This window comes from Eptatretus burgeri, chromosome 2 (assembly GCF_056783735.1).
Source record: "Eptatretus burgeri isolate ZD-2024b chromosome 2, Ebu_testis_v1, whole genome shotgun sequence".
Classification (NCBI taxonomy): domain Eukaryota; kingdom Metazoa; phylum Chordata; class Myxini; order Myxiniformes; family Myxinidae; genus Eptatretus; species Eptatretus burgeri.
Window position 1 is genome coordinate 24,096,269 of NC_140962.1, and position 27,194 is coordinate 24,123,462.

At 42.5% G+C, this 27,194-nt stretch overlaps 2 protein-coding genes across 4 annotated transcripts in view; one reads left to right on the forward strand and one right to left on the reverse strand.

Moving 5' to 3' along the window:
- LOC147031601 (receptor tyrosine-protein kinase erbB-4-like) overlaps window positions 1–17,978 on the reverse strand; it is a 219,296-nt gene extending 201,318 nt beyond the window's left edge. Inside the window, exon 1 of one of the 3 annotated variants that reach the window (XM_085865871.1) lies at window positions 17,596–17,978. In XM_085865871.1, coding sequence (XP_085721997.1) covers window positions 17,596–17,677 — 82 coding nt within the window. In that variant the 5' untranslated portion in view covers window positions 17,678–17,978. Of the gene's footprint in view, window positions 1–914; window positions 958–17,595 lie in introns of those variants that run through there. The other 2 variants (XM_085865887.1, XM_085865878.1) reach the window with 2 other exon arrangements.
- The window catches only part of SPAG16 (sperm associated antigen 16), a 253,165-nt gene that overhangs the window by 9,241 nt on the left and 216,730 nt on the right, over window positions 1–27,194 (forward strand). The window lies entirely within an intron of this gene.

Sequence of the window (27,194 nt, forward strand, 5' to 3'; positions counted from 1 at the left end):
TCCGGCCATAAAACATTGCCTCAAGAAAAAGCCAAACCCCTGCACAGCAGGGAAAAATGGCTGTAAAAACGGTCATTATTTTTTTTTTCTTCCATGTCAACAGCTCAGAGTTTATTGCAAACCATCGACGCATGTGACCATCCCATCAGACTTGATAGTCACCGAAAAGGCTTTCAGTTTACCATGCAATGAGATTAAGGAGGAGAGAGTGATAAGTATGGTACAATCTGTGAGCAGTTTGAACAACCAAAGTACATTGACATGGTCTGACATTCATGCCATAATCTCAAAAGCTAATGTTCCTCTACAACATGTTAGCTTTCTCCCAATACTGCCACACCCAGGTACGACTTATGACAGTGTGTATTCAGTTATGAAAAATTTCCAAAGCCTACTTTTGCATCTCCAGCAATCAGCACTGCCAGTCAAATGTGATGAAGGTGTTTACCATATTGCAGCTCAAATTCAAATAGCCTCAAATGAATTTCCCAACATTGTGCTTCTTATGGGATCCTTCCATTTAACTAAAATAGTCTTTGCGTGCATTGGAAAGTATATTGTCGGTAGTGCGTTAGAAAATGTCCTTATTGAATACCATGTGCTTGGTACTAAAGTGACAGAAAGTGTCCTGAAAAGTAGCAACTCTGTAAGGTCAGTGAAAGGAATGTTCATGCGAGCAGAAATTGTAGAGTCTGAAATGGAAAGTATTTTAAGTACCATGGAAGACGAGGCTTCATTAACTACACAAGGAAGTGATTTAGTCGATGCAATGCAAACCAGGAAGACAGAAGATGCACAACTCATGTTTCAAGAGCTGAATACAACATCAGAAGATACACTCAAATCATTAGATGATTTCACTCAGAAAAATGTTGAGCGTTCTGAGCAGTTCAAGTATCTGGAAGGATTCTTACATCTTGTAGGTCTTCTGAAGTGCCTCATTAGAGCTGACAGGGAGGGAAACTGGATCCTCTACCTGCACACAGTAAAGGAGGCACTTCCTGTTTTTCATATATTTGATAGAGTTAACTTCTTAAGATAGGGTTCACTGTCCCTAGAGCAAATGCTGGATCTTGAGAGATGCCACACTGAGGTTTATGATAAGTTCATGAAAGGCCATTTTGTTGTTCGAAAAAAAAATGGAAAGTTTAATGCAGTTGTTGTCGATATGGCTCGAGAACAGACAATAAACCGATCTCAGAAGTCAACTGGAGGGATCATTGGCCAAACAAAATGAAAAGACTATATTGCTGAATGGGAGCTTGCCTATGATGAGGTACTTCTTATTCGAAAAGCATTTCAAAGACTACTGAACATTACACAATTTGATTATGAGCTGAGAATGCACCACGAGCTAACAGAAAGTCTCAGAATTCAAATGGAAGCCAACATCCAAAAAATGCTGCAGTATGTCGAAAGCAGAGAAAACCCATATCTCAGCGGAGGTGAGGTCAGGCTCCACAACATATTAACCAATGAATGTGTGCCAGCATCAAATGCCAAAAAGTTACTCCAGTTTTTGACAACAGGGAAAGAAGCGAATTCAATGTTCCGTGAGGAAAGGTACATCTCATGCTCAAAACCTTTATCAGCTCAAATCCACAAGCAAAAACTACCCACTTTTCAAAGTGAAACAGGCTCAGGTGTGTCATCCAACCAGCAACCTGTAAATAGTCAAAAAATTATTACAAGCTCAAAGGATTGTTCACAATGCCAAGGAAAGAGGAATGAATGGCAATGGCAGAAATCCTTAACTATGATTTCATAGTTTCATTTTTTTTTGTCTTTTTTTCATTTCACAGATTTCATTTTTTTAAAAAGAGCACACACTGAAAACTAACGTTGCTGTTTATGTCATCAATCGGTTTAACAGAATGCTGATCAAGGGAGACAACACATTTGAAGACTTGTTCACAATACTGGATAATCATGTAAACAACATCCTCAGATTCAGTCATGTTGACTATGTATTTGATAGCTACCTGCCATCATCGATCAAAAATGCAGAGAGAGAGATAAAGAAAGAAGATCTTCTGTTGAACTACCTCTGTTCAACAACTACATCACTACCTTTGATGTCCATTACCCCTGCTACGAAGCTTCCTGTGCAAATGGACAGGTTCTGGGCATCGGTTGACAATAAAATTTTGATTCAACATGCTCTGAAACAGATTCTACTGGAGTTATTGGCTAATCGGCTGTGAGAACTGTCGTAAGTGGCGTTGAAAGTGTACCGTTCACTTCAGTAGCTGTAAAAGGCAGTTGTGTTAGCATATTCGAGGACATACTTCGGACATCTATTGAAGAAGCCGACTTGTGCCTCATTCCTCACATTTTCCACTCAGTTAAACAATGATCACAGCGTGCAATCATATTTTCAAATGACACAGATGTGTTTGTGTTGCTAATTCATTTCTAGAAGTTTCCTCATGAAAATGGTCTCTCTGAACTCTGGATGAGAAAGTCAGCAAAAGTCATCATCCCTATTCATACTCTGGCCAGAAAGATTGGTCCTGTCAGTGAAGTCATTCTCGCCACTCATTTTCTTCCTGGGTCTGATGTGACAAGTAAAATAGGAACCAAAGTGTCATCACTTAAAGTACACTCAGAAAAATATCTACAGAACTTCAGTCGACGTCTTTCACCCAGCGCACAATCCTTTGAGCTTGCAGAGGAATACTTGGCCAAAGTTCTCAAACCAGGTACAAAGTGGAAGACATTTGAGAAACTTCGTGTTGAAATTGTCACACAAGCTCGTGTACCAAACTTGCTAAACCTATCTTGTACAAATTCTTCATTACGAGCTCACTTACATAGATCATTTTACATGGTGTACACCTGTGCTTCAGTGTTAAACATGGAGTCACCACAAGCTCCAACAGATTTTGGATGGACTATCAGTGCTGACGACTCATCACCAAAGCCAGATCCTTACATTAGTGAACTACCCGAGGAGGTTACTTTTACCTGTCTTTGTAAGAGCTGTAGCACAAAACGATGCCATAAAAACATTGTCTCCTGCATATCATTTTGCAAATGTAATATGTCTTGTGAGATAGTATAGGCGAACCTGTTCCAAGCTGTTAAGACAATCTTTTTATATAGTCTGTGGAAAATTTTCATATTTTCAATGTTTGTAATATGAGGTTTGTTTAAAAAAAATTTCCATTGCCTTCCCTTACATGTAAAAATAAAAAGAAATGCCTTTTTATGATTTTTTTTAAAAATCTTATTCATTCGCAAATATACAGACAATTGCCCCAGAAAGGTTAAACTAGTCTCATTTTATAGGAAATTTCATGAGGACTCCAAAGAACATGTCACATTTTGGCACAGCTGTAACTAGAAGTAGAGAAAAATGATGAAACCTGAAAGTGGGTACTTTACACAATGCCCAAAACAATATGGCATCATAAAAAAAGTTAGGCCCAGGATGCCAGATGTCTACCCAAGATTTCCCCCTTCCTTTAAGCATGTCCTAACAGGATCCAGAGAGAAAACTCGTCCATTTCAAATTCCTACAAGTCTCATGGCCAGCGACTGTATTAAATCTCAAGAACAAGCTTTCAAACTTGTCTCCCTCCTCGAAAACCTGGTGGTGCCTTGTCAAGTCTGTCGCTGGTGTATGCACCACTTTCATCCCTTTTCTCACTTCAAATGGCACCACAGCAGACTGCTCGTGAAAAGGCCAAATGCCTCAATTCTGTGACTGCTTCAAAATAGTTTCCCTGACCCCTCTCTCTGTACCCATCCTTCCCAGTCATACCCAATGCTCCTGAATTCTGTCTTTTGCACCTGAGAAGGTGGAAAAGTTTCTGGCAACCCTCAACTCTGACTCTGCAACTGCACCGAATGGAATCAGCTCATGTGTCCTAAAAACCTGCTCTGCTGCTCTTGCATTTCCTCTCTCTTCCCCTTTTACCCTGTAATTTACCCGATGTCAACTTCCATGTCATTTACCCAAAGTACCATAAGGTATATTTATAAATGTATAAACTAACATTTTTTTGAAAGTATATACATTGTAACACTTACCACTGTGCTGTATACATTGTCTCGGTTTGCTCACCTACAGTGAGCACAACAAGGCTGCACTTACTTTTGGATATTATCATTGACAGACTCTTTCCGATGTTTCTGTGATTCTTCCCGGTGTATCTGTCTTGATGTCCATCGGCATGCAAAATTTCAGCTTCCCACGTCACCCGAAAGATACTGAACATTAATATCAATCAGTCAGTAAGTCAGTTAGTTAGTTAAGCTTTATGTATAATAGACGACCCGTGAACCTGTTGGGTTCCCGTTGTGACAGCGGTTGATAAAATTTAATTTCAAGAAAAAAAAAAAGATAGCTCCAGCGAACTATACTGCTGAGGTTGTTTGCATTGATCAAATACTCCCAAAGAGTACTTGAATGAATCGGGAATTGATTTTTTAATAATTTTTTTCGTTGCCCAGTTTGAATGAAGTTTGATATTGCGCGTCAATGTGAAGAACAAAACGGAGAAAAGAAAGTCAAAGAAATTATTGTGTGTCATCTTCTAAACACAATTTTATTTATTAATGAACACCGAAGTATTAGATCAAATGGCGGTTTATTTTATGCTTAAAAATAAATCGTTCTTTGTCCATGCTAAATGTTTGAGATTTTTAAATAAATCATTTCAAGGAAAAAAAAAAGATAGCTCCAGGGAACTATACCGCTGAGGTTGTTTGCATTGATCAAATACTCCCGAAGAGTACTTGACTGAAACGGGAATTGATTTTTTAATAATTTTTTTGTTGCCGATTTGAACGACACTTGATACTGCACACCGCAGGAGAATGGTAAGTAAGGTGGGCCAAAGATTTTTGCGCTATCGTGTACCGTTTTGGCTGTATTTCGGGAACATACATACATACAAACATATATACAAGATGACATTTTTAGTAATATATAGATTGTATATTTGTCTTGGGAGAATATGACGAGACATATATATATATATATATATATATATATATATATATATATATATATATATATATATATATATATATATATATATATATATATATATATATATACACTAGCGATACCCGTGCACATGCACGGGATAGCAGTACAACATAGCTGGTATCAGACGACAGACCGTACACAGAGAATGACAAAAATACGCATTGTGCAAAATGCAAGTGGTACTGTGGAACGCCAAGACTTCTCAAACATTGTCGGCATGTCCGCTAAGTGCCACAGCAATTTCATGGGGATCGTGTGACGGTGAGCCGAGTTTTTAGTGTGCAAGCTTGGTATTATAACAGATATATATATATATATATATATATATATATATATATATATATATATATATATATATATATATATATATATATATATATATATATCTTCTTCTTTCGGCTGCTCCCGTTCGGGGTCGCCACAGCGGATCATCCGTATGATCCGCATAGTGATTTGGCACATGTTTTACGCGTGCCAGATGCCCTTCCTGACGCAACCCTGGTCGCCTCTTACAACACAGGGATATGGTACACCTATTTTAACCAGGGTATACACCGGCCCAGTACACTGGTACTCATTTCGCCGACCTCGGAAGGATGACAGGCTGAGTCAACCCCCTGGTGTATTAATTCAGTGGACCAACGGGGCTTGAACTCAGGACCTTTTGGATCCCAAGCCACTGCCCTAACCACTGCGCCAACACCAGGCTCTATATATATATATGTGTATATATATATATATATATATGTATATATATATATATATATGTATATATATATATATATATATATATATATATATATATATATATATATATATATATATATATATATATATATATATCTGAGTGCACCATCATCAATATATTAAAGTTGTGGTACTTTTCTCTCTGTATGCCTTTCATGCTACGTCATTACGTCTGGGACACATGATTACAGCATGGGAAGGTTGACTCCGACATCCACCATTTATATTTCCATGAAGTTCAGGCCTAACACATCATGAAACCTGTCATATTCACATCTCCACGCATGTCCTACCTTTACATCTTCCATTCAGTGTCAACCACAAACAAGGCGATTGTTAAAATGATGTTCAGATATCAAAAGAAGAGGCGTCACGAGACATCTAACAACACAGCACGTATAAGCCTTAGGCTTCATTCCTCTGGCATCAACTTTAGGCCACTCCCTTTTCTTTTTTTTTCTTTTGCTTTCTGCTGGGGTTTCCCCCCAATGGGAGAATTTAAGGTTTTTCGCGTGGGCAGAACAAATTAGCCAGGGTTTCTTAATACAGTAATATCGTTTTCGTAATATGGAATAGGCAAAGCCGAGAAGCGAACGTAGATTTCTTCTTACATTCGATAACGCAATTTCTGGTTACTTCGTCCTGGATTCGGGATCAGCGATCAAATAATGAAAATCACGATAAAAAATTATTTTTTGATGATGCGGGAGATATCTTTATTATAAAATTAGGTAGATTTAAAACTGCTAGAGTATTTACTCTCTAGTTTTGTTGTTAATTTTTTCGTCATAAAGGTGTGATTGGGTATACTATAGATAAAATTAATTATTTGTGCATTTCTATAACCGTGATAACACCACTGCATATTACCTCAACATTACCTTCACAACAACTACACCGCCTATAACAGGATCTCATCTGAAAAAAAACATTTCCTCAACATTACCTTCACAACGACAACTACACCGCCTTGAACAGGATCTCATCTAAAAAATATATATTACCTCAACATTACCTTCACAACAACAACTACACCGCCTAGAACAGGATCTCATCTGAAGAAAATATATTACCTCAACATTACCTTCACAACAACAACTACACCGCCTAGAATAGGATCTCATCTGAAGAAAATATATTACCTCAACATTACCTTCACAACAACAACTACACCGCCTAGAACAGGATCTCATCTGAAAAAAATTAATATTACCTCAACATTACCTTCACAACGATAACTACACCGCCTAGAACAGGATCTCATCTGAAGAAAATATATTACCTCAACATTACCTTCACAACAACAACTACACCGCCTAGAACAGGATCTCATCTGAAGAAAATATATTACCTCAACATTACCTTCACAACAACAACTACACCGCCTAGAACAGGATCTCATCTGAAGAAAATATATTACCTCAACATTACCTTCACAACAACAACTACACCGCCTAGAACAGGATCTCATCTGAAGAAAATATATTACCTCAACATTACCTTCACAACAACAACTACACCGCCTAGAACAGGATCTCATCTGAAAAAAATTAATATTACCTCAACATTACCTTCACAACGATAACTACACCGCCTAGAACAGGATCTCATCTGAAGAAAATATATTACCTCAACATTACCTTCACAACAACAACTACACCGCCTAGAACAGGATCTCATCTGAAGAAAATATATTACCTCAACATTACCTTCACAACAACAACTACACCGCCTAGAACAGGATCTCATCTAAAAAAATATATTACCTCAACGTTACCTTCACAACAACAACTACACTGCCGAGAACAGGACCTCATCTATCTATAATTCCAGCTGTGTGTGTGTGTGTGTGTGTGTGTGTGTGTGTGTGTGTGTGTGTGTGTGTGTGTGTGTGTGTGTGTGTGTGTGTGTGTGTGTGTGTGTGTGTGTGTGTGTGTGTGTGTGTGTGTGTGTGTGTGTGTGTGTGTGTGTGTGTGTGTGTGTGACCGCTGTTTCTCGCCAACCGCTGGTCCGATCTAATTGAAACTTTCCAGATATATTGCTGGGGACCTGAGGATGTGCCTTTTCAAGGTTTAATATTAATCGGACAAATGCTTCCCAAGTTATGGCCATTTATTTACCAATCAATGACAGGAACTGTTGCTGCGGCCATTTTATATCAACGAATGACAGGAAGTGTTGCTGCGTAGCCCTGGTCGATGGTGAAGAGAAACTCAGCCGCGTTCGCCATTACGGGTTTTTTCTCTCCTCTCTGTGTTTTTCCTTGCGAAAAGGCAAAATACGATGGCGCTAATTGAATAATTGGCCATTAAAACTAAATTGCGAATAATCATAACTGCGATATGCGAACTTCCGGAGAGTGACGAGTACTGTATTCTTTCTTGATTTATCGACTTACTGTATTCTTTCTCGATTTCTGTACTTTCTCGATTTTCTTAAATACAATGCCCCAATCCAGTCAGTGACGATTACTGTATTCTTTCTCGATTTTTTTTCTTGATTTATCGACTGACTATTCTTTCTTTCTCGATTTTCTTAAACACAATGCCCCAATCCAGTCATCGTTTACGACAGCGAAGGAACGGCCTGTCTGGTTGTTTGAAAGTTTTATTTTTTGCACATACGGCCACGCACGTATGGGCACGCGAGAGCGAAGAAACGGCCTGTGTGGTTGGTGTTTCTGGAACGCGGTTTGAAAGTTTTTTTGTTTGTTTTGTTTGCACATACGGCCACGCATGTACGGGCACGCACCTACGGGCATGCACTAGTCTAAAAAAAATAAATACTAGAAGCGAACGTAGAATTCTTCTTACATTCGCTTCTGACTTTACCGATAACTTGTTCACAACTGTGTACCCAATTTCCAGTTAGTTCGGCCTGGATTTGGGATCAGCGATCAAATAATGTAAATCACGATTAAAAATTATTTTTTGATGATGTGAGAGATATCTTTATTAAAATCAGTGGAGGAAATGTACACCATGTCTGATATTTGGGTCTTTCATGTCTCCGATGATGCCTTTATCTCCGGCATGCATCATTCCCCATGCTAAAAACCGGAAGCAAAAAAAACCCGGAAGCAAAAAAAAGACCAGAAGCAAAAGGGTCATAGCCAACGACACGGATTCACAATTGCCAGGGCATTGTGCTGTTGTTGTTGTTGTTGTTGTTGTTGTTGTTGTTTCCTCTTCTCTCATGTGCACGCGTTAAGTATGAAGCTCACTACGTTCGCTATTAATCACGACTCAATGAGAAGCGGTGTACTGATTGTCAAATTCTTCCGGTGGTCCAACGCAGGAGGCGACCAAACATCATCAATCCCTGCATGAAACACTCTCCATTGTGGCGACATTGCACGATGATGCTAACGTCAAGAACAAATATGTGCGCGCTCAATCGACTTGATGGTGCAGATGAAGCAAGTCAAAAATGACTCAAACATTGTGCTGATTGGTCGTTGCCTGCATTCTGCAGAGGGTAACCATTACGATGATGTAATTGCATTACCACCTGCACTTTGTGTGATCCCAGAATATAACATTATCAATCATGTGTATGCCAGACTTGAAGAACCGTCCAATCATGCAAATTCTGAGTGGTTGGCTTCACATGTGATTTTAACCACAATGAATAACATGGTTCATCTTCTCAACAGTCAAATCATTTACTGCCTGCCGGATGACACTTTCATCATCAAAAGTGTCTATTATTTGGCTGATCAAAACCTATCTGCCCCTTTATCCAACTGATTTTCTTAACTCATTAAATCTTTCAGGTGTGCCATATTCACATCTCCAGGTGTGCACAAGATATCACTGAAGGATAACACTCCCATACCATGCTGTCGTGAAATCTCAATTCTCGCAATGGCCACTGTAATGGAACACGTTACATCTTAACCAAGGTCACCGATCATCTTTTTGTAAAACAGATGCCCGGTGGTGAGTGTGTTGGGTCGATTCTCCTTATTCCTAGAATTCGTCTTTCTCCATCTGACAAAGATCTTCCTTTCCAATTCCACCGAAGACAGTTTCCGGTCAGGCCGGCCTTTGTGATGACGATCAACAAAAGCTATGGTCAGAGCCTGCGGTGGTGTGAAGTTCTGCTTCCCACAAGTGTTTCACACATGGACAGCTGTACGTTGCAGTGTGTAGAGTACGAGACCCACTTGATCTGCGCATCTTTGCCAACCAGAATGAATTCCGGATAAAGAGAGGGACTGAACATGCTGCAGGCCGACTAACACGCAACGTTATTTATCGTGAGATTGTGTAAACTCAGGAGCAGATCCAGAGTGACATTTGGAGGGTTAAAAGCTCCTAAGAATTTTGTTTTTGAAAAACTTGAAATGGACTAATTTGGCTCAGGAAACAAAACCTTTTATAGTTCATTACAACAAACATAGGCGAAACAAACAAAAAATAATAATAACAGGGACCCCTACCCTCCTCCCCCTCGATCTGCCATTAAAATAATTTTTTTTTTTTTACTGATTATCATTATTGTTTGCCATCACAAGGCATAATGATGCCAATTGGTGAGATGAACAGTGCCTTCAGAAAGTACTCACACCGCTCGACTTTGTCACATTTTGTTGTGTTACAGCCTGAAATTAAAATGGATTAAATGTTAATTTTTTTGTCACCGATCTACACAAAATACCCCATAATGACAAAGTCAAAACATGTTTTCAGAATTTTTTTTACAAATTAATTAAAAATGAAAAGCTGAAATGTCTTGTGTCAATAAGTATTCAACCCCTTTGCAATGACACTCCCAATTGAGCTCAGGTCCATCCAATTTCCTTTGATAATCCTTGAGATGTTTCTTCAACTTGATTGGAGTTCACCTGTGACCAATCCAATTGATTGGACATGATTTAGGAAAAAAACACAGCTTTCAATATGATATCCCACAGTTGACAGTCCATGTCAGAGCAGAAACTCCAACATGAATTCCAAGGAACTGTCCGTAGAAATCCAATATAGAATTGTGAGGGGGCTTAGATCTGGAGAAGGGTATAAAACAATTTATAGAGTGTTGAAAGTTCCCAAGAGCACAGTGAACTCCATCATTCGGAAATGGAAAGAATATGGAGCAACCCAGACTCTTCCTAGAGCTGGCTGTCTGACCAAAATGAGAAACTGGGCAAGAAGTTCCTTCATCAGGGAGATGACCAAGAACCCAATGGCCACTCTGACAGAACGATAGAGGTCCTTGGCTGAAATGGAAGAACCTGCAAGAAGGACAGCAATTTCTGCAGCACTTCACAAATATAGCCTTTATGTTAGATGGAAACTACTTCTGAGAAAAAGGCACAGGACAGCGCACCTGGAGTTTGCAAAAAGGCATGGGAAAAACTCTGAGAGCATGAGGCAAAAGATTCTCTGTTCTGATGATACAAAAATTGAACTCTTTGGCCTTGATGCAAAGCAATATGTCTGGTGGAAACGGAACACAGCTCATCACCCATCTAAGACCATCCCGACCGTGAAGCACAGTGGTGGCAACATCGTGATATGGAGATGCTTTTCAGTAGCAAGGACTAGGAGACTTGTAAGAATAGAGGGAACAATGAATGAAGCCAAATACAGGCTAATCCTTGAGGAAAACCTGCTTCAGAGTGCAAAAGACCTTAAACTGTGGCTAAGATTTACGTTCCAAAAGGACAATTACCCCAAGCATACAGCTAAAGCAACACTAGAAAGGCTTCAGAGCAAGAACGTGAAAATCCTTGAGTGGCTCACCCAAAGCCCAGACTTGAATCCTATTGATAGTCTCGGGAAAGATTTGAAGATTGTTGTACACCGATGCTCCCCGTCCAACTTGACAGAGCTCGAGTAAATCCACAAGAAGGAATGGGAGAAAATCTCCAAATCTAGATGTGCAAAGCTGATACAGACATAACCAAGAAGACTCGAAGCTCCAATCTCTGCCAAAGGCGCTTCTACAAAGTAATGGCTCAGGGATTGAATACATATTTACACAAGACATTTCAACTTTTAATTTTGAAGTAATTTGTAAAAAAAAAAAGTTCTAAAAACACGTTTCACTTTTTGTGTAGATCGGTGATAGATTTTTTTTTTTAATTTAACCCATTTTAAATTCAGGATGTAACACAACAAAATGTGACAAAAGTCGAGGGGTGTGAATACTTTCTGAAGGCACTGGATAAATTAACACGTTTTATTTTCCTCATTGTCACTTTCATTCACCATTAATGACATTTTTCATTTTGCAATTTGTCATTTATTTTCACTTCAACATCTGATCTCTGGGAACATAAAACAATTTGTAAAACATTATTTTTGGCAATAAGTGTGCTGATGATTTAAAGTTATGCTGGGTTGCAGTAAACACAAACTTCCGGGAGCATGCGAGGCGGCACTTCATTGCCCATACACTACCCAAATAAAGGGAGGGTGTTCCGCGGAACTCTATTGAGATAACCATTTGTTTATATGATAAGATAGATTACCATTTGTCTGCGTGTCAGGTCAGGTCAGGTATGGGAGCATGTGCCAGAACAGCACATCGCTGCGTCCACTTTCCGCCGGTACTCCAGGGGCCTCCGTCTGGCCATCCCCCAGGCAGATGCCAGGCCCATCCCCATCTCCTTGAGATGATGGTCAACCTGTTGCAACCATGAGGCACGTGGTCGACCCACTGGCCTCCTCCACTCATGAGACTCCCTCGCTGAGAGAATCTGGTGAGCAGGATCAGAGTCAGGAAAACGAGCCACATGTCCATACAGCCGCAACTGACGCACACGGACTATGCAGGTAACAAATCTCATCCGAGTCTCTCTCAGCAACCGCTCGTTGGACACAAAATCCGACCAGCGATAGCCAAGGATTCTCCGAAGAGACCTGGTACCAAAGGAATTAAGTCTCCGTCTCAGATCCTTGGTCAGAGTCCAAGTCTCGCACCCATAGAGCAAGACTGGAAGTATCAAGGACCTGAAGACTCTGACTTTCGTCCTCCCGCACAGGTACCGGCAGCGCCACACCCCATGATCCAGTGAATCCATGACTCCCCAGGCCCGACCCAGACGTCTATTGACCTCTGACTCGCAGCCAGCAGAGACATGAATATCACTGCCAAGGTAAGTGAATCTCTCCACGACCTCAACATCCTCACCACAAACAGACACAGACAGGACAGCAGCATCCAAGATGTCACCGAAAGCCTGGATCTTAGTTTTGACCCAAGAAACCCGTAATCCCAACGGCTCCGACTCCTCATTCAGCACCTCGAGGGCCCCCAAGAGGATGTCTAAAGTCTCCGCAAAGATGACTGCATCATCTGCAAAGTCAAGGTCCGAGATCTTGACATTCCCAAATGACGCACCGCAACTTTATCTCTCCGACATCCTCCCTAGAATCCAGTCCATACAAGTGCTGAAAAGTGTGGGGGCAAGTACACATCCCTGACGAACTCCAGTAACAACTGGAAATAAGTCAGAGATGGTACCACCACACTTCACAGCACTCTCAGTACCAGAGTAGAGTTCAGACATCAGATCGATCAGTTTTGGTGGCACCCCATGAAGACCAAGAATCCTCCAGAGGACATCCCGATTCACTGAATCGAATGCTTTACAGAGATCAACATAGGCTGCAAGCAGCCCCTGCCGAAACTCTCGTCTGCGTTCGGTGAGGACATGAAGTGCAAGGATACGGTCAATCGTTGACCTCTTTGGTGTAAAGCCTGACTGCTCTGGACGCTGGTGCTCAAGCAGATGGTGGCGAACCCTATCGAGAATTATCCGAGCAAAGACCTTGCCCGGCACTGAGAGCAGCGTCACTCCTCGGTAGTTGTTGCAGTCTTGGCGATCACCCTTCCCTTTCCAGAGAGGGACAACAAGGCCCCTCTTCCAGTCAGTTGGGATGATGCCTGTGTTCAAGGCAGAGCACAAAACTGCATGCAACGACACGAGTGCAGCATTACCACCAGCCTTGAGAAGTTCGGCATGGATGCCACAGATCCCTGGAGCTTTGCCCCGTTTCAACTGGTTCACTGCAGCCCGTGTTTCCACAAGCGTAGGTGGACCACAGTTGATTCGAGGGTCAGCAACAGGGATTGTAACACCCTTGACGTCCAACTCGACAGTTGGGGGATCAGCCTGGTACAACTGCTCAAAGTAACCGGCCCAGCGGGCCTTCACTTCAGACTCCTCTGTCAAGAGCCTACCACTCTCTACTCGAACTGTAGTGCTCCGAGGGATGGGCTTGGATGAATGTAATGCGCGAATTCTCCTGTAAGCGGGACGAGAATCACCTGTCCACAGGTGATGCTCTACCCCCTCACAGATTCCTCGCACATAGGCCTCCTTGTCCACCCTCAGTGCACGTACAGTTTTACGCCTCAGCTCCCTGAACAGCTCAGCTCTGCCATTCAGCCTGGCCCTGCGACTCTGGTCAATGGTATCCAGTGTCCCTTGAGAGACAAAATTCTTCTTTGCCCTGCGGTGAGCTCCAAGGCATCCACTGGCAACATCAATGACGGTGGTCTTGAAGGCGCTCCACAACTCTTCAGGACCCCCCAAAGCACCCAGACCCCCCAAGTGTCCACTCAGCCTGTTCGCAAACTCCTCGGCTACTCTCTCATCCCTTAGCTTGGCAACATCCAGCCTCGGCTGGGATGGTACCATTCTCCAGGATTTAAGGTGCAGCTTTAAAGTTGCTACAACAAGCCTGTGGTCAGTATTGAGGAACTGAGCACTCCGGTAGACCCTGCAGTTCTGGATCATCCTCCAACGGCCGTCAAGGAGGACATGGTCAATCTCCTTTGCCACACTGCCAGCGTTGGAATACCAAGTCCAGCGATGAGCTTGTGGGCGCTGAAACCATGAACCAGCCACCCTAAGTTCATGACTTCTTGAAACGTCAAGGAACTTAGTGCCATTCTGGTTCATAGTTCCTGACCCATGGGGACCAACACACACCTCATAACCATCCCTATCAGTTCCAGTCGATGCATTGAAATCCCCCAAGACTAGAAGTGTATCTCGTCTGGGGCACTGATCAACCACAGACTCGAGTGTGGCGTAGAATGCATCCTTCACGGTGAGATCACTCGCCTCAGTCGGAGCATAAACAGAGACCAGGGAAATGACACCTAAGGAGTGACGAATCCTTAATCTCATAATACGCTCGTTGACCGGTGTTACCTCAATTATCATTGGGGTCAGCTTATTGGACACAGCTGCAGCAACTCCTTGGGTATGGTAACCATCAGAGCGACCAGACCAATAGTAGGTGTAACCACCCACCATTATCTCGCTGCAATCCGGTCTCCGAACCTCAGAGAGAGCTGCAATCCCGATGTCCAAACGCTTGAGCTCAAATGATAACAGAGACAGGTGATCATCCTCTCTTAGGGATAGGACATTCCAGGCACCCACCCGAAGGGACCGCCTCAGGTTAACCCAAGGAGACCGCCGTCTGGTGGACGACACCGCCATTGTTTCACAGAGATGGTCAAACGGATCTTCATCAAAATTTTAGAGGTTCAACAGTGAGTGCCGTAGGGTATTTTAAGCCAAACAAAAACAAAACAAACAAACTTGGATTGTTTTGGATTAAAAAAAATAAATCACTCGATAGTGCCTAAGCCCTTATAGATATTTTAAAAGTAGTATTAAATGATCCTGACCCCATTCCTTAGTGGGTGTCAGAAAGTGATTTCGGCCCCCACAAAAAAAAGAAAAAAATTAATTTCTTCAAATTGCCAACAGGATTAGAACAGCACCAGGCAATGCTGGATACCCCTGCGAGTTAATCTACTAAAAATGGAGGAGGTGTGTAGGTGTGTTATGTTTTTTATGTCCATATATTAATTAATTACGTACTATTGAAATGTACCTTTTGACCCTTTAGACTGTTGAGACCCCTTTGAAGACCCTTAAGACCACATATCCCAAAATACCTCGAATTATTATTATTATTATTATCATTATTATTATTATTATGGTCCCAAAGCTTCCAGGCTGGGAAACCTATTGTTTTTGTTCATACTAGCAAAAGTGTCCAAGGCCATGAAGACACATGAAAATTTGGTCCAATGGCCCAGTCTATGAAAGAAATGTGTTAAAGATGACTCACAGCCTCACTTTTTGAATAAACACAAATGAATTCATCAAACAGCTTATGGTTGTAGTGCACTTGCTATTCATTTATTTGATTCTCATCCAGATAGACTCAACCTGTCATCCTTCTGAGGTCGGCAAAATGAGTGCCAGCTTACCAGGAAGAATGAGCCATTCGAGTATCCTGCGTTCAAGTGGTGACCCATCCAGGATTGTGTCCCCAAGTCCAGGAAAACTGCCTCAGCACCCCTATGCATCTGAAGATGCTGAAGGAGTGGTTCTGCATGTCATTATTATTATTGTTATTATTATTATTATTATTCAACAAGATGAAAATCTACCATTTGGCTGCACTGCAGATTACATCAATGTACGAGTACGCTTTTCTTTAGAGAGATTATTAAGCAGGCCCTCCTGTCTCCTAATATTCGCTGGTGGACTGCTACCCAGATCGCATGCCAAAATTCCCAAGTCCGATGCTGCTGGCTTTCTGGGAAAAGATTCCATGTGCCTTTTGAAAAGAGCAGGCCATTGTGTGCTGGTATTATTTTCGATTTCTAAATTTTATTCCTATCTTGGGTGAAGGCTACTTCAGCAAGGCTCTTATTGTCGTGAACTGAACGAGGAAAATTATCAACTTGGGCAAAGTTCACGACCGGTCATGCAGGTATCCTGATGCTCCCCAAGAGAGACACAGAGTAGCAATTTTTTTTTTTGCAGAGCACATACAAAATTGCAAGGTTCACTGGCAGTGAGAAATAAATGTCAGACTTTCTTCCTTTTATTCATCCAACGAATGAAATTCCGTTTACTCAGCCAAACAACTCCAAGGTTGGGTTAACTTCATAGCTCCCCATCATGTTAAGAATGATGTCTGACCTAACACTTTTCTCGACTGGTCCCATGCATGAAATGTGTTGCTATTAGGTTTAAGCTCAAATCATTGTTTGCGGTAATAGGTTGATGCCCAAAAATATACCTTACACCAAATAAATTAATCCTCTGAATGTAAATAACAACTCCATCCTGCATCGGTCTTTTCAAACCATTATGAACTTTTAACGACACGTCAGTATCCTCATTTGCTTCCCCACTTTTATGCTAGCTAGACCATGGACTTAATATTGGTATTTTAAATTTGCAGGTCTGAGAAAACAATTGATTTGCAAGAAATCGAACACATTAAACTGGAAAACCTTCATGACCAAAATAAATTGCGTGTCAATGAGTGAATGTATATGTATATACTTATTGTACTGTATGTATGTGTGTGTTCGAACAGTGCGCCATCATTATATATGAAGGAAATATGTTGAAGAGGACTATCAGTGTGACATTTCAACCAAACACAAATAATTTGCTCATAACACAGTGGATCATTCAATTGAAGATTGAAATTTTGAAACTATTGAGCAGAGAAAAAAATTTGAAAAGAAATTCAACATCTCGTTAGTGTGAAGTGCTGCGACCACATAACCTTAATCCTCATCATTGACAATTTTTTTTTAAACTACAACGAGCCAAAGACGACAATGCAAATGAGAAAAGCGAGTGAACTGTGATCTTTGTGCACTGTGCACAAATTATGCACTGCACACATCCATTCCAGCACTGACTGATTCGAAGCATTCCGCACAAACAGTACATTACATCAACAAAGTGATCGAAATCCCTTGAGGGTGTAATTATCACTCGATATGTCTGGCGTGTTCCCAAACCTACTGAGATCACGCTTCTGGTTCTAACAGTATAACTTTACCTCGCTGCGCAAAACTTCCCAGCACCAGCACGCACAGCAGAGGCAGTGAGAGCGACAGGTGCCGCACCCTGAAAGAGCGCATCACGGACGCACTCTGAGCTTGCTCCTACTCCTCCTGTTGTTCAGGCCGAAAGAGTCGCCTCCGCAATTCACTGTGGTATTTGTGAGGACGCACTTGACCAGACGTCCTCTCCCCCCCCCCCCCCACTCCTTCCACCGCTGCCACCACCACCACCACTTCGTCCCAAGCCTGGAGGTGTGTCACACCACCCGGAGGATGCGCCACATTCAACTTGCCCTGCCCAGCACACAAATGCAAGGAGTGTTGATATAAGACATGGAGTATGTACCCTAAAGTTTATCTCAAACTAATTTGTTTCAAGATACACGTTTCCTGCATCACCAAACATTGTATGTCACGTATATGCAGTCACATCGACATCTAATCAACACCCACCCCTTTTCCTACCACCACCCTTTTTCTTTCACAGCACGATGCTTAAAAATCTAATTCTTCTACATTCGCTCCTCCCTGAATTCTCTCCCTATAGCAACAAGCGGAACTACTGGATTCTTGTACTTTATGTATATAAATGAGTAACTTTTGAAACTCCACGATCCTCTTCTAAGGGTATTTTAGCATAACTAATGTACAATTTCATTATGATTCACCGCTGATAGTTATTGAACATCCCAAAGCTCATGCACAAGTATAAACTACTACAACTACAATTACTACTACTACTGCAACATTACTACGAAATGTAAATGTTCCCCTGTTTTTAGCAAAAGACTTTCAGGAACCGGCTGGCCAGACTGACATTCGACCGAAGTCGACAGGAATTTGGAACTTAGCGAGGGTGCTGGTGGTAACTCAACTATTTTTCTCGAAGACCAAAAACACAAACATGGAGTTTTGTTAAGGGAAGTCTTTCTGGAAAAAACAAACACAAAAACCTTTTCCTTTTCCAGCTTTGATTATAAAACAAATCAGCTCTATCGGCTCTACAATGGGTTTGTCAGCCTCCTTTCGTGTACAATTTCAGCCTCTCAATGAATGTCAATATCTTCTTATACAATAAAGCATAAATTTACCTTGACTAGTTCTGACAAAGTAAAAACATAAAAAGGTTGGACTACCCATTTCATACCTTCATTTCATTTCAGGTAAGGTAGCAGGACAGTTCAATTGATTGTCAGCATTGAGATTTCAGAGTTTAAAATAAAGATATAAAAAAAAATGGTTGAAAATTTTTTTTTTTTAAATAAAATAAAAGTTCAAAATGAAAAAGAAAGTTTTGTTTAAATATATAAAGAAAGATTAGGCCACTGTGTGCTGGTAACCTGGCCAAGTTGCTATTGCCATCCTGGATTTCTGCTGGGAATGTAACAATGCCCTCACAATGCGAACAATGATACCGATTAGATTAGATTCACTTGCCACAAAAGTTTAATATTTGTCATGGACATTTACAATGATGTAAGGGACCTTTATCATCATTGAAATCACTCCAGGTACAATGATATATTCTATTATCTCAACTTTTTAAGACATATAAATTGTATAAACACCTGGAAGGATGTCTGGAATGAAGCTACCTCCGGCAATGCATTCCAACATAGCCCAGAGACAGGGCGAGCAAGTCCAAACAAAACAAATAAGCTATTATATAACAAACAAGAATGGTGTACAGTATACTAGAGCACATAATTTGGATGTTCTCAACTTACATTACACATTTTCTCCTGTTATGCCATTTTGTTCCATTCTAGATTTCTTCTAAAAACCTCAGAATAAAGTCATACAGTACTGAAAATATAATGGTGACTTGCATCTGCAGTATGAAGGTGCTTTCTCACATTCCAACAACTTGCAACGTAGTTCCGGGGAGCTTATGGGATGGCACGTCAACAGTCCGTCAGTCCCTCCGTCCATCAGTCCGTCAATCCCTCCATCCATCTGTTAATAAACACTTGCAACTTCTTCGCTAAAACTACACAACACAATTTCGATGAAACTTGACCACAACTTTCATCACCCAGGATGTACGAAAGTTTGTTCATGACATGAGAAAAATAAGGCCCGAAGGGGGTCTAAAGGGGGTTGCCCCCCAAATTAGGTATTTGCTTTTTCTCAGAAACTACACAAACAATCCGATGAAACTTGACCACAACCATCATCACTCCCGATGTACCAAAGTTTGTTCACGGCATAAAAAAATTGGGGTATGAGGAGGTCTACGGAGGGAGTTTACAGGGGAGTTGCCCTGCAAAAGAGATATTTACTTTCTTCTCAGAAACTACACAAAAAATTCCGATGAAACTTGACCACAACCTTCATCACCCATTATGTACCAAAGTTTGATCACAACATGAAAAAGAAAAACTTGGTGTCTAAAGGGAAGTACAGGGGGGTTGACCCCCAAAATATGTACGTATTTGCTTTCTTCTTCGAAACGCCACACACAAATCCGATGAAACTTGTTTTTTTTCTGATACACTGTCGAGGCTTGTATGAGAGCTAACACAGAGAACAAACAACAAAGGGAGCAGGAGACAAGAGGGGTTTGGAGAGGGAAGGAAAAAACAGTGGGGAACAGACATGAGATCTGTGGAAGGGAGAGGGATGGGGTGGAGAACACAGGGTAAACATGATGGACACTACAGGGACTTTCAGGTCCTTACATGACAGAGACTTTCAGGAAGGAAAGCAGGAATTTGAAGGAGGTGGGTTTGGGGTGGATTAGCAGGGGTAGAAAAGATCATGGTTTTGGATGGGGGAAGACAAGAGATGGTAGTGAACAGCTGTTTTGAAGACCTGGAGTGAAGAGTGGGATGGAAGAGGGTGTGGGAGTTTGTTACAAAGGTGGGGAAAAAGAGGAATGAAAGAGTGAAGGTGAGCAGTGGTTCTTGATTTTGGTAGTTTTAGCAGAAGAGGGTTGCTAGCAGACCTTGAGTGCCCTGTGGAAATATGGGAGGGGGGCATATCTCAGACAGGGGGGGGGGTGAGGCCAGATAGGAGACGGTAGAAGACAGAAAGACCACCGATCTGCCTGCAGTGAGAGAGTGAGAGACCCAAAGACAGCTTCATCGGAGGAGATACCAATGATCCTAAATGCCTTGGTTTCCATAGAGTGAAGCCGAAAAAGGTGAGAGGCGGGAGCACAAGCTCAGAGGGGAGAGCAGTACTTCATCAGACTATGGACAAAGGCTTTGTATGTGGTCAGGAGCTCAGGTGTGCCAAGGAAGGACTTTGCACGACGGAGGATGCCCAGTCAGCGACGGGCTTTTGAGGCCAACTTGGAAATGTGGCTTTCCCAGGAACGATCATGGCAGATAGTGAGAACCAGAAGCTTGAATGAAAGGACTTCTTCAAAAGGATTGTTGAGAAATTAGATGGGGGGGGGGCTCGAAAGTCCTTTCATGAATATATAGTGAGAGTGTGAGATATGTCAGGATTGAAAGGCATATTCCACATATTGGACCAGCTTGTGATGTTATGGTTTTGGATAGGGGAAGACAAGAGATGGTAGTGAACAGCTGTTTTGAAGACCTGGAGTGAAGAGTGGGATTGAAGAGGGTGTGGGAGTTTGATCCACAGGTGGGAAAAAAGAAGAATGAAAGAGTGAAGGTGAGCAGTGGTTCTTGATTTTGGTAGTTTTAGCAGAAGAGGGTTGCTAGCGGACCTTGGGTGCCCTGTGGAAATATGGAAGGGGGGCATATCTCTAAGGTGTCTAAGGGGAAGCTTGATCACAACCTACAATCATCCAGGATGTTCCAAAGTTTGTTCACCCCATGCAAAAAATTGGGGTCGAACAGGGTCTATGGGTTTCCCCCCAAAATAGGTATTTGCTTTCATCTCAGAAACTACACACACAATTTGGATGAAACTTGACCCCAACCTTCATCACCCAGTATGTACCAAAGTTTATTCATGGCATTAAAAACAAAAAATACAGAGCTCCAAAGGTTTTCCTTTTTCCAACATGACTGCCACACCACATGACCTATGACGTCATAATTATCATTAAAACATTCCACACGAGTATTTGCACCTTTAATGAAAATTTTGTGTCCATTGGATAAGCGGTGGTAGAGAAAACCGAGAAAAATAGCATGGACGGGCAAACGCACGTAGATACGGACGGACAGACAGACAACCCGAAAACATAATGCCTCCAGCAACTTCGTCAGCAGAGGCATAAAAAAGAATTAAAGAAAGGAGGAAGTTCATCCTGTAAGAATGACTATCAAATTCCAACATCCGTTAAGCAACCCCCAATGCCTACCGCAACCCCCCAATCTCCCCGGTAATCGATTCTGACCTCAGGTTGGATTAACCTAAAGAAGGCGATTGGAGTTGCATCTGCTGTATTTTTTGCACAGATTTCCACAACGTTGCACTGATATCACGATAAAAATGTTGGAGGGCCAATATATGTCAGTGTGTGTGTGTGTGTGTGTGTGTGTGTGTGTGTGTGTGTGTGTGTGTGTGTGTGTGTGTGTGTGTGTGTGTGTGTGTGTGTGTCTCCTCCATAACTCCAAAACCATGAAACCTAGCAGCCTGAAGCTTTGCAACTACAGGTACTCAAAGGAAGTGCAAGAGTGAAAATTGGGTGTTTGGGTTAATTAAAACACCCCTTTTTGAAGATAAGTAATGGCCTTATTTAATTATATCCTTTATCAGGTGCATCCTCAGTCACCACTCTCTATGGGGTCTTAAGGCATATCCTAGGTCACCTCACTGTGGTCTGAAGCTGCCATGTTTTTTGGCCTGCTCAACCATGCCTTGACTTGGAAAAGGCCACAACGATTTCTTCATGATAAAGGTTTTTTTTTCACTTTCCTCACTCATATTATGAAATGCTTGTTGATCATAGCTACGAATCGCTGGGTACATTGCAATGCTTATAAACGCCTGGAGACATCAGCGTTTATTGCTTTATTTCATTTCCGCACATGTAATTACCGCGAGTATCTCTTAAACAAAGCAGAGTTACAAAATTTAAGCTCCAGAATCGAACTTACAAGCAGTTTTGACTCCTAGAAAAGTGTTCATTTATCCAATTCGGACATAATTGACATTTTGGGCGTCTCCAGGAGGTGTTTGTTTAATATGACAGTTCGGTGATTGCCAATTGTGTGCCAAGGGCGTCGTCATTTCTTATCAACTGTTTCGTGCATTCCATGATGAAACCACTTGACACGTGCTCTTCAAGTTTCAATGGTGATACCGTGGTTCTGTCTCAGAGGTAAGAAGTAAATTAAATTATATAATCACAATGAGAAAAAAATCTTTTCAGGAATGAAATAATGAATCAGCACAATATGGCGGGAAAGCCGAGAGGTACGCATGCTCACTATGTGTAGCCTGGATTTGAATTCTGGCCCAGCTATAAACTGCCATCCCAGTGTTTCGCAGGCAGGGTGATTCATCAATGTGCGTGTCTTCTCTCGGACGGACGACCAGAAAAGATGCGCATGTCACATGGGACACATCAAAATAACATGGGGGCATGGTTATTATGCTGGGGGTGTGGTTAATGCTGGAGGGGCGTGGTTCCAGGAATTAATGACCATGGTAACACCGGCGGCTTCGGGGACAAAATGGAACAAACTTGCGAGAATAATGGACGTGTGCACGAATGTATGGAAAACGCGAGGGGGTTAGTTGCCGATGCGAGTGTTATGGTGAGAGTGTGATTTAATCGGGATGAGTGATGGATGGAAGCATGTGCATTGTGAGGTTCATGTACTTTAAGTGCGCGAGAAATCGTCACATGATGCGCACGCGCCCGTTACGTGTGTGACTACAGCCTGCCTTTGACTCCCCGGTGAACCGGGGAGAGGCAAAGGCAGGATAAGAGATGTGAAATGTGCTATGTGCTGCGAAGATGGGAGGGTGCTCTGTTCAAAGAGGCATGTGTTGTGATCGAGGTTGTCGTCTTATGTGCGGCAAAAGTCCTGCACAATGCTCATCACTGTGGGAGATGAGGAATGCTTGTACACCCTCATCCATGCTCCGTAATTCAAGAGTGCAAAACATGATGCCAAGATATGCTGTTGCAACCTCTATCGGCCCTGTGGAGGCTTCGTCAGTGCGCAGGACAAGCGACGTGTACGATCCCAAGACCGACGTGAGCGACTCAGCACGTAGCACAAGATCCTGAAACCTATGTGAGCTACTCGTTGCGTCCCCGTGGATAGTCCAGGGTAGCCCCCCAAATGACGTCATAGATACATCATCAGTCCACGCGACCTCATACACACATCCACAGTGATCGTTCTGTGTGAGCAGTGCCACACGGTTGCAAACAGCACCGAGCGCCGTGAGGTGAAATGTGAATTTGAATGTATGATTTTCGAACCAGGTGCCTTCTTTGTCAGAATCTGGAGCCGCCATGATGGTTTTCTGTGAACAGCGCTATACATAAACCATGCCGAGCGCCATATAACCGCACAGAGCACCTTGAGTTGTAATTGTGATATTAAAGTGTGAGATTCGAACCGGGTGCCTTCTTTGTCAGAATCTGCAGCTGCCATGATGGTTTTGTGTGAACAGCGCTATACATAAACCACGCCGAGCGCCATATAACCGCACAGAGCGCCTTGAGTTGTAATTGTGATATTAAAGTGTGAGATTCGAACCGGGTGCCTTCTTTGTCAGAATCTGGAGCCGCCATGATGGTTTTCTGTGAACAGCGCTATACATAAACCATGCCGAGTGCCATATAACCGCACAGAGCACCTTGAGTTGTAATTGTGATATTAAAGTGTGAGATTCGAACCGGGTGCCTTCTTTGTCAGAATCTGCAGCTGCCATGATGGTTTTGTGTGAACAGCGCTACATATAAACCATGCCGAGCGCCATATAACCGCACAGAGCGCCTTGAGTTGTAATTGTGATATTAAAGTGTGAGATTCGAACCGGGTCCCTGCTTTGACAGGTTCTGGAGCCACCAGAGAAGAACTAAGGTACCACAAAATGGCTGAGCTGGTAGACTGATAACCCCTCTTGCCGACGGTACCGGTGTCAACTCGTTCTGATGTCGGGGTGAGGCACGGTGAGCCATGCAATGTATGCAGAAACGTCAATTTTTACGCCATTTTTTTCCCAGCGTTCCTAGCGACCGATACATTAATTTGCAACTTTCGGCCAAACCGTTGTTCGTAAAGGTCACGAAAACATTATGTTGTGCACGAGACTCAGTTCGACGATAAAAGCGGGTCTGGGCTATTGTCTAATGCTCGGAATTCGCCAAGCACTCACGATAGAAAAACTCTATGTGGCTGAATCTCTTCCATTTTATGGTAAGCGGAAGAAGAAGCCGATCCTTCGGAAAAAGGTACAGGCTGATGCTGAAGGGTGATTCGCAATCACTGCCGTGACGTGCCTCGACCATGACAATAAACTGTGTGTCACGTCTGCTGGAATCCCTCACCGCTCTCCCTCCAAAACCTACACCCTCTCAACCACCCCCCCCTCCATCTTTCTTACACTGACTCCTCTCTCTCCCTATCTCTCTTCCTCCCCCTCTCTCTCTCCGACCCATTCCTCTCCCCCCCCCCTATCTCCATCCCTCTTTCTCTCTTCCAACCCTCCCCCTGGTACCCCACCCCTCCCTTTCTGTAGAGGTGGCTAGCATGTACGATTTAGATTCGGAGTGAGCCGACCTGTTGGGTGCAAAGGTTGCTGCATGTACGAGCATGTACGCATGCAGGCAGACCTTTGCCAGGAAGACAGCTTAGGGTTTAAATGCTCCCGCCCCAGGTCTCCGAGTGTGTGTGTGTGTGTGTGTGTGTGTGTGTGTGTGTGTGTGTGTGTGTGTGTGTGTGTGTGTGTGTGTGTGTGTGTGTGTGTGTGTGTGTGTGTGTGTGTGTGTGTGTATGTGTGTGGTTGATTGGCATCTACACATGTGGGTTTCAGAATGTGGAATGGAGTCCTCACAGAGCAGGCTCAAAGTATCCACCTTCATTTCAGTAAGGGGTCACGATTCAAGGACCAAGCTGTGAAGTTTTCTGTTCTCAAAGTTTTGTGCCGAGGGCTCTCTTCGGGATCTTTACTGATCTTCGGACAGCTGACAAGTGTAGTTCGTTTGTAATAATATTCCCAGGGATGGTTTTTAATATCTCTGTGATGTTCTTCATCATCATTCCCATAGCTCAAACTTTCACTGGAACAAATTTGGCATTTTCAGCTTCCAGGATCTTTTCACTTCATTATTGAGGTCTTGGTATTTGGTCATTTTCTTGATGTCTGCATCATTTAATCAAAAATCACTAGTATCAACACCTCAATTACCAGTGCTTTCTTGTCTTTTTTTGTACCCAATTATGATATCTGGTGGCAATGCTTTTTTTTCGATGTTCATGCTCCATGGGGTCATTAGGTTGTACGTGAGCAGTACTTCCATGTTTTCAGTCCATGCTTTTGGTTAATGTTCCACAAATTTTCTGGAACTGGGATATCAAAGTTTTTGCAGATGTGCCAGTGGTTAACATCACAAACTCCGTTTTGTCGATGTGTGTACAGCTATTCTGACATGCGATTTTTTTGTTAATGTGTTCGGTCATTAAGCATAACATATCACTCTCTTTGCTAATGCCACCTTCACTCCTCACCTCTCTATCCTTTTTTTTTTTCCACTCCCCCCCCCCCCTCCCGCCACTATCTGTATAAATAAAGGTGGAAAAGTCTGATTTAAGGCAATTTTATTCCAGGACATAAGGCAACAAAAGGTGAAAAATTTTATAAGGGGTGTGGTCTTTATATGTACATATATATACATATATATATATATATATATATATATATATATTTTTTTTAATTTGTTGCGGATCCGGGGTGGCAGGATTCTCACCCGGTCCTAGGCGCCACCCTCACCACTACCGTCTCTGGGGTTTATAACGCCGGCCGGCTCAGCACAGGCCTCGGGTCACGCACCTTCAATCGCGATACCAACGTAATCCTTGTACCTTGCCAGTTGGGGAAATAGAACCCCTGGTTACAGACTGGTTTTGTCAGATGCCAAGCAATTTCTGCCAGTCTGTAACCATTTTTGGTTTTATATGCCAATTGAACGGATCGTTCCTCGACGTGACATGAATTAATCCATAGCGGCAACTTCATACGAATTAACCAAATTTATTGGGGAACATCGGGCATCACAACACAAGCAAAATCCACGACAATGGTTTTTATTAACAATCCTCAACCTGTTCTTAACTAGGGAACCATGGACTAAAGGTTTTGAGGGGGTCGCTACCGAAATATGCCTTAGACAACGTGCAGACAAAGACAGACAGACAAACAGCATGCATGCAAGACAAGACAGAGTATTGGTGATGTTTCATGGACGAGAGGACAGTGTCAAAAGCACGAATGTCGCTCGCAACAGGCGAATGTCCACGGATTCGAACTCCCGCTCGAACGTGCCGCGCGGCGAAATGAAGGCATCTTACTCTTGCTCCCTCAAGGCACCGCGTACGCATGCTCTCCTCAGCGCGTTCCGACCCCGCGCAACGTTGACGGTACAAGTCCGGCAGATCAACGATGGGCCTCAGCCGATCTCTCTCGAGGTCCAGCACACAATTCCAGG